The 16,484-nt window shown below is 44.6% G+C and overlaps 1 protein-coding gene across 1 annotated transcript in view; it reads right to left on the bottom strand.

Annotated features, from left to right (window-relative positions):
* ARID3A (AT-rich interaction domain 3A) overlaps nucleotides 1-13,453 on the bottom strand; it is a 92,147-nt gene extending 78,694 nt beyond the window's left edge. The window contains exons 1-2 of the mRNA XM_068271229.1: nucleotides 13,387-13,453; nucleotides 3,842-4,406 (exon numbers count right to left, since the gene is read on the bottom strand). Of these exons, the coding sequence (XP_068127330.1) occupies nucleotides 3,842-4,194 (353 nt within the window). The 5' untranslated portion in view covers nucleotides 4,195-4,406; nucleotides 13,387-13,453. The remainder of the gene's footprint in view (nucleotides 1-3,841; nucleotides 4,407-13,386) is intronic.
* Between the last annotated feature and the right edge of the window lie 3,031 nt (nucleotides 13,454-16,484).

Genomic DNA, 16,484 nt, shown 5'->3' on the forward strand with positions numbered 1-16,484 from the left:
TGTACAGGGGGCAGCTATAAGGACACTGGGGGGCAGCTATAACTACAGGGGGAAGCTATAAGTACAGGGTGGCAGCTATATGTACAGGGGGGCAGCTATATGTACTGGGGCCAGCTATAAGTACAGGGGGCGGCTATAAGGACACTGGGGGCAAATATAAAGGACACCAGGGGAAGAGATAATGACGCAGGGGGCAGGGATGAGGAAACAGGCACATATAGGGAAACATCAGGCACATAGGACAAGGACAGGGGCAGAGATGGGGACAGAGGACACAGGCAGGGCAGAAGAGGACAGAAAGGAGACACACAAACTACAAAAGGGGGACATAATTAAGGGAAGGAGAAGATGCACAAGATGCCCCTGCTCCATGGATGCACCAGGTTTAATAAAACATTTTTTTCCTGGTTTTTGTCCTCTAAACCTGGGTGCGTCTAATGGTCCAGAGCGTCTTATGGTCCGAAAAATACGGTAATTGCTACAGCTAGCACCTGGTTGCTGTCAATTTCATTTGTAATCCATGAAGCCTCATCACAGCTACTAGTTTTTGTGACTGAGCTGCCCCTCTGACGGCGTACGAGAGAGAACGGCGCCGGAGACTTGGGCGCAGGACACAGCCAGTATATGGCTAATCCTGCTGCCGCACAAGTCCGGGCCGTGTTAATTACTATTCCCCCTCCAGGCCGACATGGATAGTGGGGGAATGAAATAATTCGGCTTCCAGCAATAGCTGGAAGCCGAATTATTGTTTTAAAAGCAACTTCAGATCCGTCTTCTGACGGCGCTGAAGTTACTCCATGTGCCTGCGATAGCCGTAGTTCCTATTACGGCCTATGGTGGCGCCGGCTGCGCCCAAGTCTCCTGCGCTGCTGCGCCCAAGTCTCCAGCGCTGGATTTACCGTGTTCGCTCTGACATGGCTCTAAGGCATTTACTTGCATAAGGGAACAAAGAAGAGAGCTTCTAGAATACCTAACATACACCTTGCTTCAGAAGGAAGTTTGCAAATAAGACAGCACACTGACTATATTGATTATTTCATCAGTGCAGCTCCTGTGCTGAAGTGAACAGCTAACCAATTTTAATGGTTCAGGATTAACTAAGATGTAAACCTTATACAAGCAAAGCAAGAATTGCGAACTAATTTACCCTGACACTTTTTCTGCTAATAGGCAGAGGTGACCTAAGGTAAGAGAAAAACTCTGATAGCTTTGCATTGTATCTAAAAGTACAAAGATAGCTATAGATATTCAAACTGATTTAGGCAGAAATTGTATTGACTATAAACAGATGAAAATGGTAAAACAAGTGAAATTTCCATGATGAATAATCTATCAGGGATTTATTGACTGTACCCAGTGTGGGCATAAATCACAGTACATGCCTAGCTTTGGACCGGTCATGTATTCTCCCTGTTTTGTGCATAGGGAGGGATGACCTGACCAGTGAGATAGCTGCTCACATGAAGAAAAAAAAAATGCAACATATTTAAGGTATGACCCAAAGAAAGGTTTGCTTTGAAGTACAATTGAATTTTGAAATACTTCCATTAGGTATACCAAGATATTTACAAAAGAATTCCAAAAGTCACTGAATCAAAACAATAGCTATCAAACAACAATTTGAAATACAACCCAGCCTAAGAGTTCATAAAGCTCAATAACAGAAAAACAATGGAGAATGCAAAAGTTTTCACTGACAGTCATGTGAGATGTGAGATACTGCTGCGGAGGAACTGCTGCATGGTTAACAAGGCTTCTCAGTAGCTAGATTCTGTGAAATAATCCAGAGCTAGTTGTATATCTTCACAGCAACATGATCTGCAGTAATTGCTGAATGTGCAAAGGACTAACACCACAGAAAACACAGCAGGGAACAACATCATTGCCAAGATGATAGAACTTGGCAGAGGCAGTGTGAACAGAGAGATACTACTTCAAAAAAGTTCCTATCTGTCTGAGGTTTCTAGCCGCCTTTGACCGGCAGCCAATACTAGCGGGCCCGTTGCCAGCTTCTGGCACGCACTGCTTCTCTAGGTCATATGCAGGGCACTAAGCGCTACCACACAGATTCTTAACAATGTACCACAGCAGACACCAGAGATGGCATTAATGAAAGGCAAACGCTCAGTGGTTTAAGCTGTTAACACTTCACAGGCTGCCTGTACATGCATTTACACCAATCCTTTACTTCTTTCCCTTTCAGACTATGCAGAGCCACACACTTTACAATGAGGTAGAATGCTCAATATCTGCGAGATAAAGATCAATTGCCCCCTTGCACTACCCAATACAGGAACTCAGCACAGCTCTCATCTAATATCTCTGGCATTACAAGCTTTGTGCTGCCTGCTGCAATACAAAGCTAATGCAGGCCCACTCTCACAACACTCCTACCCATGGCTCCCCTGCGCACCCAGCACATCAAACTGCAGCAAGAACAGGCTTTCCCGATCCATGTTACATCAACAGAATACTCAAGTGGCTTCTTTTTAAAGAGAATCTCATTAGATTGTTCTTTAAAAGATGATGTATAAAATATTCACACTTTTACAAAGCTAGCGTCAACTTAGCATGAAGAAAAACTTATGAAAACGAGTGGATCATGTATCACAGTCCAAATAGGATTTATTTGCAGTGTCTAACACAAAAATGTGTCAAAATCAGTTTAATAAACTAAATGTATACAGTATACAGCTATAATGGGTGATAACAAGAATTGCTCTGCTACCCATTTATGTTGATTTTCTAATTCTCTCATTTTCCCATGGGGGAACAGGAAGTCTGTGGCTCTGTGCCCTACATTGGCTGTCTACAGTGTATATAAAAATGACTGTTGGTTCCCCTGAAACACATGTCTTTCTTCCAACTGTCAAGTTACAGAAGAGCTTTGCAAAGAAGACAAGAAATATGACTGGCTGAGGTGCGTAAAAAGCACAAATGCTCTTCACATGAGGCACTGGGCAGCAGTTTTATCTCATGGGAAAAGTAGTTCTAGGTTCACTGACAGCCCAGTGCACTGGATCACCTATGTTAACTGGAAGCATCAGTCAGAAGACTATCTGCATACTTGTTTCTAAAGTGTAGCAAAAAAAAAAAAAAAAAAAAAAAAAAAAAAAAAAAAAAAAAAAAAAGGCAGTTTTACTTATCTGGGGTTTCTACTGGTCCCCTGCAGTCGCCCTGTGCCCACACTGGTACTCTCGATCCTCTGGTCCCCTGCTGTGGCCAAATTTTGATTTCCCCTGACTGGCCAGTCGATGGCCACTGTACCTGCGTGCCCTCGCTCCCGTCGCCAGGAGCGTCCTGGGCAGTACAAGAACCGGCGTGGGCACAGGGCGACTGCAAGGGGCCAGAAGAAGCCCCAGGTTAATAGAACTGTCATTTTTCTACTACACTTTAGGTTCCCTTTAAGGTAGGGGTTACACTTGCAAGGAAACGCATACTTTTTTGCAATCCAAAAATGTGCAATGTGTTTTCGTACTGTAGGGGAAAAAAAAAAAAAAAAAAAAAAAAAAATCAGGATCCTTAAGAGGCTCCCCCAACCCACCAAGACTAAAGTCTTTTTATGCTCCCCTTCCGATTGCTTCAACATTGCGTTGAAGCAATCGGAAGGGGAGCATAAAAAGAAGTCTTCTTTACAATAAAGCCAATGATCTCCCTGAATAGCAGCAGATGGAGACATCCTTCTATAGAAATATCAGATAATGGGGTCAAAACATATGTAATTTCTGCACTGTAATCAGGATAATCTAAACTATTCTGTGAAGAATGCTTCAAGAGTACAGTTTGTCCTTTAAATGTAACAGGTATATACTGCAACCCAAACATACAAACAAGCACTTACAGTTCCTCTTCCTCTGATCCCATGTCCTGGTAATGTTCACTTTCACCATCCCTGTCTCTCTCATCCTCTGAAGGCATGCTCTCCCCCTCATCTTCATCCTCTTCCTCCGAGGCAGCGGGACTTGCCTGTTGACTAAGTCCTGCAGCAGCAGCCCTCATGGCAGCCAGTGCTGCAGCCTGTGCTCTTTGGATTTTCAAGGCTTCTGGTTCTGCCTCATCAGTACCATTAGCAGGATAACCTCCATCGGGGATAGAACCTACAGAATCCTGCTGAAGCTGCCTTGCCTCCATCTCCTGCTGCAACCGCGCCCGCTGCTGGCGCTGAAGCGTCTCCATCACCGCCTGCAGCTTCATAGCGCGGTGAGGCGGGCGAGGGGGGCCACGTACTGCCTCCTCCACCTTCTGAGGAAACTGAAACTTGCTGATGGAGACCTGTACCGCAGTCCAAAACTGGAAGCAGGCAGCAAGGAGGACTCAGCTTGGATACACTAAGGTTCTCTTCATGCTTTGGTCTTTGTGAAGTGCCAGAGAGAAAAATACCCTGGCTTGAAGTGAAAGGATGGCCTCTGCAAAGAGAAAAAGAGAAACAGAATTAGGACAAGAAGAGGTCATATACAATGGAGGATTATCAGCATACTGATATTAAAAAGGAGCAGACCACAAACATCTGATATCTCAATTTCAAGTGAGGGCTGGTGGTCACCACCTGGCTTCTCATACATTCAGGGGAATACACTAGTATGTTTTCCATGGACATGTATTAATATTCCAGAGAAATTGAAAACTTTGCAAGCCGGCTGTGAAGAAATAGGTAAACCGTGTGTTTACCCGCTGTGCCTCCTCCGTGAAACTCCAATAGTGCACTGTAAAAAACTGCTGCAATTTATCACGGCCTGCACACACACACACACACACACAAACACACACACACGAGGGTGGCGGCCACAGGCCACAAAAATTGTTGTTTTAACTGTGTTTACCTGTGCTACCTCCAGCAATGTACATGTGTACAGGTCCTAAACACATAGTACATGTGTACCATTGGTACTACCATACTTGGGCTCAGGGGGCAATTCAAAATGTCAGGAAATCGTTGGCCAAACTCCAATGTGGGTATATGACCAGGTAAAGGTACACACAATGCAATTTACCCTCACATAGATGGGTTGAATCAATTATTTCCGACATGTCCGACCCAGTTTGTTCATTTTTTTTTTTTTTTTTTTTTTTAAATCTATCAACTTTTCGATCACTTCTATACAAAATCAATCAGAATAAGGCTCAACACACACACCATACAATTCTGGTTGTTCAATCTTACCACTTTCATGTAGTATAAGAGCTTATCCAATCAATCATTTAAGGTATTTTCAATCTGTTGGCCCTTATACTACAGATTTGGTAAATCTGTACAACCAAGATTGTATGGTGTGTGTTGAGCTTTATGCTGGGAATACATGGTAAGTTTTTGCCACTCGATTGAGCCATTTAGATGGCTCAATTGATAATCACCTGCCCGATCGATTCCACGCTCAATTCCGCATGGGGGACAATGGAAAAAGATAAGGAAAACGAGTGGAAGATAAAAGAATAGCCCGCGGAATCGAGCGGGGAATCGATCGGGCTGCAGAATCGAGCCACAAAAACTTACTGTGTATTCCCAGCATAAGGATCAGATCGAACCTGTCGGAAATTATCAATTACACCCATCTATCTAATTTCATGGTGTATACACAAGACTGAGTCTATAGTAATGATTTTAGTAAAATATCAAGCAATCTCTCATCTTAATGGCTGTGGCAAATTCACAGATCAGGAAACTGAAAGGCAGCGATCCGGTCATCAACATATCTGTGGTTAGCATTCATACCTTTCAAAACTAGAGACTTGGGTGTGAACAACAAACTGCATGCACAAAATATTTTATGTCTACATGGGCTTCCTCTGGATGCTGGGTTTTCCTCCCACAGGCTAAAAACAAGCTGGCAAGATAACGGTTTCCCTCTGGTCCTAGACAGTGGAAGGAACATCATGTGGTAAACCCAACCAAGGGAATTAGTGGCATTCAATTAACTTTGTAAAAACAGTTCAAGGAAAAAATAACCACACTATACAAATGTGTAACAATGGTAAAAATGCTTCAGAAATTGGTTTTACATATGAAAGAAAAAATACCGAAGCAACATTTGTTAAGGGCTTCTCTCCTTTGGCACTCAATGTGCATGTTGAGCTAAGGAGAGCTGCGGGCACTAACAGTATGCTCAATAGATCCGCTACCCTAGCGTAGTCTAGTATCAGTTTCTGAGAGGGTAGCCTATCAACCTATCCCAGGGTATGATTTTGGGATGTGCGAGGAGAAGCATGCATTCATTATGCAAACATATAAACTCCATGCAGACCATAGATTCTTAGGCTGGTTTTCACACTGCCAACCGGCGTCATTGAATGTTGCAGTGCGATGACCGCATCACACCACAATGCTTTAAAAAAAAAAAAAAAGCCTCAGGGGATTTCCGCTGCAAATTAACCACTTCTGGGGGAACGCGTCTCACCAGGTATGAAATGCCCCATAGACTTTTATTGGCATAGCATTACCCTGCAGCAAAACAGAGTAACAACGCACCAGTGTGAAAGGGGCCTTAGGCTGCAGAGCAAGGGAGCCAGCCACTACATCACCGCATTGTCATTTAATGTACTCATTGTTATGATCAATATATACAAATGAGAAGATAATTTGCAAAAATAGCAAAATGCATTTCTCATTATTGCAAACAAACTACTCAGGTGAGCTTTTAGCAGCCATTCCCTACAGCACAGACTTCCAGAGGTGCAGGCTGTCATCTTCTCAATCAGCTCTGTCTGTGACACAGCATCCTCTCCACAAAGCCTGCTGTTATCTCCTTCATGTTCAGAGCTACAGCCTACAGATGCACCACTTGACATAAAGAGGTAACATTTGGGGCACTCTGCTTACTTAGCCAACAGCATATTTTACCTGTGTCTGAGGTTTCAGTTTTCATGAATTACTCCTGAATTTTCCTCTAATTATTTATGGATCTAGAATTTTCCAGTTACATTTTTTTCTTCAGAGATGAAAACTATGTGAGTATTGCAGCTACCCCTTTATCAGGTGAAATGCATAAGCACTATAGGGATGTGTTTTATTAAAGAGAATCTGTATTGTTAAAAATCGCACAAAAGTAAACATACCAGTGCGTTAGGGGACATCTCCTATTACCCTCTGTCACAATTCTGCCACTCCTCGCCACATTAAAAGTGGTTAAAAACAGTTTTAAAAAGTTTGTTTATAAACAAACAAAATGGCCACCAAAACAGGAAGTAGGTTGATGTACAGTATGTCCACACATAGAAAATACATTCATACACAAGCAGGCTGTATACAGCCTTCCTTTTGAATCTCAAGAGATCATTTGTGCGTTTCTTTCCCCCTGCAGCTATCTTCCACTGAAGTGTCAGGCTGTTTCTTGCTGCAGAGTGCAGACAGCTCTGCCTGTATGTAATTCCTCAGTATGTGAAAGCCCAGCCAGCTCAGAGGAGGATTTATCCAGCTTGTAAACGATAAGAGAGAAGCTGCCCTAATCTAAATAATACACAGGCAGTGTGCAGAGAGGGGCCTGGAGGGGGAGATGCATCACAGAACCACAACACTGAAGAACTTGGCAGCCTTCCAGACACAGGCTGACAAGTCTGACAAGAGATAGATAAGTTGATTTATTACAGAGATGGTGATAGTAGAACGTGCTGCAGTAAGCCAGAACACATTAGAATAGCTTTTGGAACTTGTAGGATGATAAAAAACAGGATGCAATTTTTGTTACGGAGTCTCTTTAAAGGAAAACTGAAGTGAGAGGAATAAATATGGAGGCCAAATTACACCAGAAACAAACATGCAGCTTATCTTATCGGATCTGACAATATCAGAAACACCTGATCTGCTGCATGCTTGTTCAGGGTCTGTGGTACAAAAGTATTAGAGGCTGAGAATCAGAAAGATAGCCAGGCAACTGGTATTGCTTAAAAAGAAATAAATATGGCAGCCTCCATACACCTATCATTTCAGTTGTCATTTAGGCCTCGTTCACATTGCACTCCGCTCGCGTGGCCGTTCGCTTTGGCCATTTTTGGAGGTGGTTTTTTTTTTCTCTTCCTGGCGCTCGGGTGGGCGATTCGTTTTTGTGCTTTTCCCCAAGCGTTTTTTTAATTCACTCCCTGACTTGTAGTCATTGACTTGTAGTCAGGAAGTGAACTCTTTGACCAAAAAAAAAAAAAAAAAAAGTATTCGCAAAAGCAATTACTACACAAAGATTTTGTGAGAGTTTTGCGCTGATTCGCCCCAAAAGTTGGCCCACGCACTGCTTTGCCGACCGCACGACCAGCGTAATGATGTCAGATACACGCTGACTGCAGCCACGCCCACCCCCCAGCGATCGCGCTGTCATCGGCCTGCCAGGGTTGGCTGTACCGCTGATATGCGAGTGTTTCAGCTTTACCTTATGAGTACCCTATCACTTTGCGAATAACGTTACACTTTGATATTTCACCATTTAGCGCTCCATTTGTACCTAGATCTGTTTAAAATGCAATATACAGCCCATTTTCCTGTACTGCAGCCAATGATCACTATGTTTAAAAATTACAAATGGCTGCAGACCAGCAAACACATGCTTGACACAAACTCTTTCCTAAAGGAATTATCAGGCAAAAAGAAAACAAAAACAAAAAAAACAACAACATTAACACATACATTTTTATGCGTCAGTGGTTCAATGCGTAAAAATGTACGCATTAAACCACAAACGTGTAAAAATGTATGTATTGATGTTCCTGCACCAGCGGGAATGCGTAAAAATGTACGCAATACGGCCCGCTGACCCAGAGGTCGGCAAAAACAAAACTAGCTGGCGGCGGGGGACCGAAGCAGCAGTGAGCGACTGCGAGGGCACAGGATGGTTGCATGGGGCTGGGAGAAGCCCCAGGTAAGTGAAACTCATTTTTTTGCCTGATAATGTCAGCCCCGTGCACATGAAGCCAACCTGGCAAGGTCGGCTTCTTCACCGCTGGACACCGGGAGACGCAGGAGCTGCTACGAGGGTACAGATCGACTGCCAGGAGCTGGAAGAAGCCCCAGGTAAGTGCAGTTTGTTTTATATTTCCAGCGCGGATCTTCCCTTTAAGCTCTTCCCTTATTTACACTGAGGGCTCGTGCACACTGGAGGCATTTTCGTCCTTTTTCACACGCGGGCGATAAAAATATTTTTTTAAAAACCGCCCCCAAAGGCTTCTGCAATGAATGTCTATGAGAAGGTTCATATCAGCGCGGGCCGTGGACCATTTGAGGCGATTCCACCTCAATGAAAGGTATAGAAGAAACCCAAAATTCTCGCAAAATCGATTTGTACAGCGATTACATTAACGTTTTTAAAAATAAATACATTGTATTTTTTTTCCGGTTCAAAAAGTTCAATTCCTGACTAACGTCAGGAAGTGAAAAAACGCAATCGATCAGCAAAACCGCTTAGAAAAGAGTTTTAAAAAACCCAAAACATCAAACATTTGTAATCACAAAAAGAAAAAAAAAAGCCCCAAAACCTGCCCAACGCGGACAGACATGCGAACACAACGCAATGTGAACGAGGCCTGATGGCGTTTCCCTCCCTGAAAGCAACGCACACTATTTGGTGACCTATAAAACAGTAATGAGCTATTCGTCCTTTATAAATATGGTGACCATGACATTATTGCTGATAATTACGACTTGATGCGGTGCATCGGACAATACAATCCCATAAACGCAATGCTATTATGTTGTACCTGTAGGTTCATATTGGAGTGTTAGCAGTGCGGTGCAATATATCAGTTGGAATAAAGTGAGACATGCTGTATGGTATCTGACCATGTGCACATTAACTGAACAATGAACCATACTTTTCACGTACGCCCCAGTGTGAAAATAGCCTTAGGCCTTTTTTTCCACGAACTGTTGAGCTGAGTGCTCAGCAAGCTGTTGCCAGGCGGCAGCCAGCAGTTACCAGGCGGCAGCCAGCAGTTACCAGGCGGCAGCCAGCAGTTGTGAGAGTTTGAGAGGCATTTCACTGCCTGTAAACAGTTCGTGGAAAAGAGGCCTGATTGAAGCTATGATCATTTCAGCTGATTGCAATTTTCAACAGTATGATCAATACATATCTCCAAAATAGCACTATTTCTGCAGATCATCACCTTTTTTAAGTAGGGATGGTCAATGAGAGGCTAATAAGTTGGCACAAACATTATGCAAATTTATGTAGCCTGACAACGAACCAAAGTCAAGCTGCATACATTTGCATGAACTCAAAATTATTATTAACATCTTGTTCACACTACTATACACATTCATAAACTGATGCAATAGTGGATGAGAAAGTGCATAGCAGCATGCATTTTATGTCATTTTGTACAGCCTGTCCAGTACAGTGTTAGGTGCTGTGCAGAAATGAGACACTAAATTGCGCCTGCAGTGCGTTTTCTACAACCCACGTTTAAATAACAGGACATGAAAAACTTTAGGACTAGAAAGCACTAGATGTGCTATCCTTGGGGAAAACGCATACGAAAACAGGCACAAAAAGCACAGTGTGCGCAGTGCCTCAATAAGCCCCACTGAAGGCATGTGAGGGAAGTAAATCTACATGTAGTACAGAAACACTATTACCCTTATAGAGCATTTTTTTCAACAAACAGAAAGGGGTAAGTGTTCTTAAACTAAGAGGAAATTAAAAAGGGAAAAAAAATGTCCCCATCCCCCACCCTGCTGGTAGAGGGATCCATGCATTTCCTTAAAAAAAAAAAGGCCAGTACAGCTAACATAACTTAGACGGAGTAGCACAGCAATCAACCCTTCCTATGCCAGACAGCTTACTACAACATGATACACACACCACTGCATTTCTAGCAGTCCCTGTGAGTGTAACATTCCTATAGTAGCAAAGAGGGTTAAATATTAGACATTACCAAAGCAGGAGATTTAGCAGGTCAAAGAGAAAAAGCCTGTCTGTAACAACACACCAGTGCCTCCCACTTTACAGGAAAAAATAAATCTTACAGTAGCCCTCAATTATGAGATGACCATCAAATAGCTCCCTGAAAAATGAATGTGTATACATGTACTAGCTGCTCCACTGACCAGCACAGTAGGTCCAGGCAGTCAATTGTATAAGGAGATGAGGGATTCCACACTGTGTGTTCAAAGATTAAACAAATACACCAACTGGAAACTGGGTGGGAGACCTAAGGGGAAAGAATTAATGGAAGGAGGGGCAGTATACCCCCCTCCCCCATGGACATTAGCTCTTAATTATCTAAGCAGATAGGCTGGATTAACTGATTATATGCCAGTGTGCTACACAGCTCTACAACATGTATGCCAGTTAAGAGACTTCACACCCACACTTTCCTTGAACCAAACAGGCATGCTTTGCAGAGCATGCGGAAATGTACCAACACTGGCCACACACACTCTCTGTGGCAGGGCCTGATCAGCTATACAGGAGGTTTTTCAGAGAAGCAGCACTTTCAACTAGAAGATCTGATCTGCTACATAGTACGCCATAGTGAAAACAAACTGTAGAATGGAACTAAGCAAAAGAGCTGTAACCATGGAAGACGTCCTCAATGAAAGTTTGTCTCTAAGAACACTTGTAAACAGCCAGCATGGCATATCACGCCTGAGGCCGATCTTGTCAGCTGCACAGTATTGTACTAAACCTTTTGAGGCTGGTCATTCAATAGTTAATATGGCAGCTGGAATCCCCCCTTCTCAAAGCTACTGGATGCTTCCAAGGAGGAGGGGACACTCCCCAAAGTGTGCCTGTACACAGGGTCAGTGCTCCACTATGGCACAAAGGGAGGTTTGTTTTAGACACGAGGCATGATCAATGGATGATATTCTCATCTTTCCCAAACACTAGGGGAGCAACACTTGGAGTGTACTTAAACCCATTAGTATAATAGTACACGATTTCAGAAAAAAAAAAAAAGTTTACCAAAGTCACCTGACTTCTGAAGCAGAAAGGCAGGGATGAGATTTTATCTTTTACAAACCTCACATGAAGGATGATTTCCATATGCATAGGCTACATGGAACTGACTTTTAACATCTGGTTTAACAGTGGATAAATTGGCCTATTACAGACTAGTTAATTTGTGAAGCCAGGTTCAAATTATATTGGGGTAAAATGTAGAGCAGATGCAAAAAGCAACTAACCTGATTTTTTTAAGTTTGCCATCTGGAAACCTGATTGGTTGTTCTGGCAGTTGCTCTACATTGGTAAAGTTTGTTTGCACTTGCCTTGACAAATCTACCTGAGTCACAGGAAAAATCCTTGAATGTCAATTACATTTGTTTGGCCTCCTACTGTTTTGATGCTACACAGCAAGTCATATGGAGAAAAAAATCTTCCATTAAGTACTATCAGTATGGCGGAATACCTGAGCCTTTAAACCATGCAAATAATGATGAAGATTGCTGGGGTAAAGTCCAAGAAACTTACAGCAATTAGCCAAGATCTTACATTTCCACTAAGAAACCATAATAATATCAAGCAAAAACACAACCTCACTAACCCACATATGTTACTGTTCCTAAACATTGTTTTAATTTAAAATTATTACTATTAAACATCACATGTAAAGAAAATCTTTACAATGTCACATTACACATGATCAACACTGAATTCAAAGCCATTAGCCAGGCACATTTGGGGAAAGTCACTCTACTAGGCCATAGTTTATCTATTTTAGCTAACATCAGCTAACTAACTTAAATTAGGTTCATAGCAGGTGGGTTTAGGGGATTAATGACAAAATCATAGGATTCTCTATTACAGATTGACCATCATCAACTGTAGAGTTCCAACAGCTCTAGAACACCCCCGAAATAAACCCCGGTAATTAAGAGCTAAGAAGCTTCCTTTCAGGGTAACCTTTTGTGTTGATAGTTAAGATAATGAAGCAGATAACCCAGTAATTGTATTGTGTGTGCCATTTCTCACCTACACAACTGAGAGGCCACAGGGTGAGCCATTATCATGTCAGACATGAGAGATGCACTCGCTACTGCTTGTAAATAAGGAGGACCATTTGTTATTATGAAAATAAACTTTATTTACTTGATGCCATATGATCGTCCCTTCTTCCGGACCTTCACCTAACCGGAATCATAGTCAAACCCCACCCTGATGACCACGGCTACTTCTACTCTCCCTATACCAGATGCGCCACCTCTCCCACTTACATGCAGGTCCTGGTTATCAGCTTTACATATGTTCTATCTATGCATTTCAGACTTTGCTCCAAATGTGCCCATTCGGACGAACCCCCTAGCCCGCATCCCCACCACGTCATCCTTCCCAGCTACCCCTCCCCGTGCCAGATGATAGCAGCAGGCCCTGTGCCAGGTACCACCTCAGAGGGTAGCATCAGTCTTGCGCTGCTGGCCGGTCACCCCACATTCCCCGGCATCCAAGTGCCCCCCGATAGACCCCAGCTTACCCCCACTGTCTCCGCTGCTTATTCTCGGAGGAGAAACTTGGGATCTAAGCGGCAGGCGGGGCCAACATGCAAGGGGGTACCTGATTGGCCGCAGTCCAGGGAGAGTAGGCAAACTTCCAACCTCGTTGTACGAGAACCAGCAGCGGCAACACTAACCATTAGAGGGACGGTCTACAACTGCACGCACTAGGCAGCCAGCGGAGGCAACTACACATAGCTATTTACTGAAAAGGGAAGCGTGCAAACTACACATCGCGCTGCCTAAGGGTGACAGGGAGCAGTCAGCGCAATAAGTAATATTACAATGGTGCTGTCTGACTGACCATTATTAATTATTATTATTATTATTATAAATTATTATCAATATAAATATTGTTATTATTTATTATTATTTAGTAGCATCTTTCACAGTGCTGTACATACTCATGTTACTCACTGTGAAAGATGCTACTAAATAATAATAAATCCCCAAGCCCTCTGCAGCTGTCCTGAGCCCTCCGTCAAGTGTCCTCCGGTCCCCCCGCTGCGGTTTAGTTTTGTTTTTGGCCAGCAACGCATCCTCTTCTTCGCATTCCCCGCCGTCAAGCGTGTCATGCGTAGGCGCAAGCGTACTGCGCATGACGCACTTGATGGCAGGGAAGGAGAAGAAGAGGACGCTTTGCCGGAGTTCGACTGTCAGTCGGCCGAAAACGAAACTAAGCTGCGGCGGGGACTGGAGGACACTCAAGGAGCTGTGAGGGCACAGGACGACTGCAGGGGGTTTGGGGAAGCCCCAAGTCAGTGAAACTTTTTTGCTTTACAGTAGGGTGACCATATTTTGATTTCCAAAAAAGAGGACGATCGGCACGGGCTCCGGTGCACTCTGCCTCCCACTTGTCCCGACCGGGTCGGTATGTGGGAAATTTTCTTTGCAGTTAATCCGTGAAGCTGCACTTATGCTTCGGCATTTTTCCTGCTATACTGCTCCGCTCTCTGCTCTGATCCCTGGCCTGTCTGCAGTCTGCACGGCCACTGCTGCTCCCTGTCTGTGTCGCTCTCTGCTCTGATCCCTGGCCTCTGCAGTCTGCACTCTCTGCACTGCGTCTGTGTCTCAGCTTATATAAATAAATTACTGCTCCCACAGGCCACAACAGCCCAGCGTGACTTCACTGACACTGACTAACTCCGCCCCTCGCCGCCGCCCCTCTGCTCCGCTATTTGCTCTCAGTGGATGGGAGCGGAGGCGGAGCAGAGCAGCAGGGATTGATTGCCTGCAATGATGAGCCGTTTGGGAGCCGAACGAGCCGGCTCTTTGGGAGCTGAGCCAGAAGAGCCGATGCTTAAAGAGCCAGAATTCCCATCACTAGACTGAGGCTCAGTCTAGTGATGGCAATTCCGGCTCTTTAGAAAGCATCGGCTCTTCTGGCTCGGCCACTCGGCTCCTAAAGAGCCGGCTCATTCGGCTCCCAAACGGCTCTTCATGCTCGTACTACCCGGACATTTCTAGAACCCGCCAGGACGCCCCGGACAGGATGGAAAAAGTGGACCTGACCGGGCAAAAGAGGACGCCTGGTCACCCTAGTAAACTTTACTTAAAGTGAACCTAAACTGAACTGGGGCCCTTGGGCCAGAGAGGCCTCAAGGATCCCTCCCTCAACTGCAGTATTAGCTCTCTGTTGGTCCTGTGCTGGTGATTCTCACATCTATAGATGCTTTAAATAGTGATAACCATTAACAAACTGTCCTCCATCTGCTTCTTGTACCTCTGACGCTGTAGTTGTCTTTGGCAGATTTTGGTGCGCTGCATCAATTGTTATGTATAGAGTACATTAGGGGCCCAATTGAAAACTTGCACCGGGGCCCATTGCTCCTTAGCTACGCCAATAAAAAAGAGATACACTTACCTGGGGCTTCTACCAGCCCCCTGCAGCTTCTACCAGCCCCTGCGTAGTGCCCATCTGTCTTCGAAATCCCCAGCTCTCCCATTAGTAGTATACATGCTGCCGGTGTAGCGCATGTGTGACACACACGCGCCACATGCTATGCGCCGGCGGAATGTATAGCACTAATGGAAGAGTGGGGAATTCAGAAGACAGATTGGCAGCGTGCGATGGGCAACACAGGACAGGAAATGTATATATGCATACACAGGGGGGCACATTTATACTCTAGAGCAGGGCTGCCCAATAGGTCTGCCTGATTGGTAGATCGCGGCCTCGTGGCCATGTCCCATTGAATTTTGCGGCCAGCAGCTGTAGAACGCGGCCGATTGGCCGTGTCCTATCAGATTCTGCTGCTGGTCGCTGATAGCGCAGCCACAGCCAATCGGGAGGAAAGAGGCGCAGCCAATCGGGAGGAGAGAGGCGTGGCTGAGAAGCCAGGGGCGGCTCTCCTATGACACAGTGTCATGGCTAGGGGCGGCACCTGAAGCGAGACTTCTGCCTCCACTCATGCTGCCCACCGGAGCCTCCCTCAGCCGCCGAATTGCATATCTGCCCTCCAGGCAGCCGCGGCTGAGGGAGTGAAGTCAGGACGCCACCGCTGGAGGGAGATAACCATGCCCGCCCTATAATAAAGGCACAGCTATCCTATACTGAAGGCACATATACCCAGCTATCCTATACTGAAGGCACATATACCCAGCTATCCTATACTGAAGGCACATATACCCAGCTATCCTATACTGAAGGCACATATACCCAGCTATCCTATACTGAAGGCACATATACCCAGCTATCCTATACTAAGGCACATATACCCAGCTATCCTATACTGAAGGCACATATACCCAGCTATCCTATACTGAGGCACATATACACAGCTATCCTATACTGAAGGCACATATACCCAGCTATCCTATACTGAAGGCACATATACCCAGCTATCCTATACTGAAGGCACATATACCCAGCTATCCTATACTGAGGCACATATACCCAGCTATCCTATACTGAAGGCACATATACCCAGCTATCCTATACTGAAGGCACATATACCCAGCTATCCTATACTGAAGGCACATATACCCAGCTATCCTATACTGAAGGCACATATACCCAGCTATCCTATACTAAGGCACATATACCCAGCTATCCTATACTGAAGGCACATATACCCAG

Source organism: Hyperolius riggenbachi, chromosome 1 (genome assembly GCF_040937935.1).
Source record: "Hyperolius riggenbachi isolate aHypRig1 chromosome 1, aHypRig1.pri, whole genome shotgun sequence".
Classification (NCBI taxonomy): Eukaryota; Metazoa; Chordata; class Amphibia; order Anura; family Hyperoliidae; genus Hyperolius; species Hyperolius riggenbachi.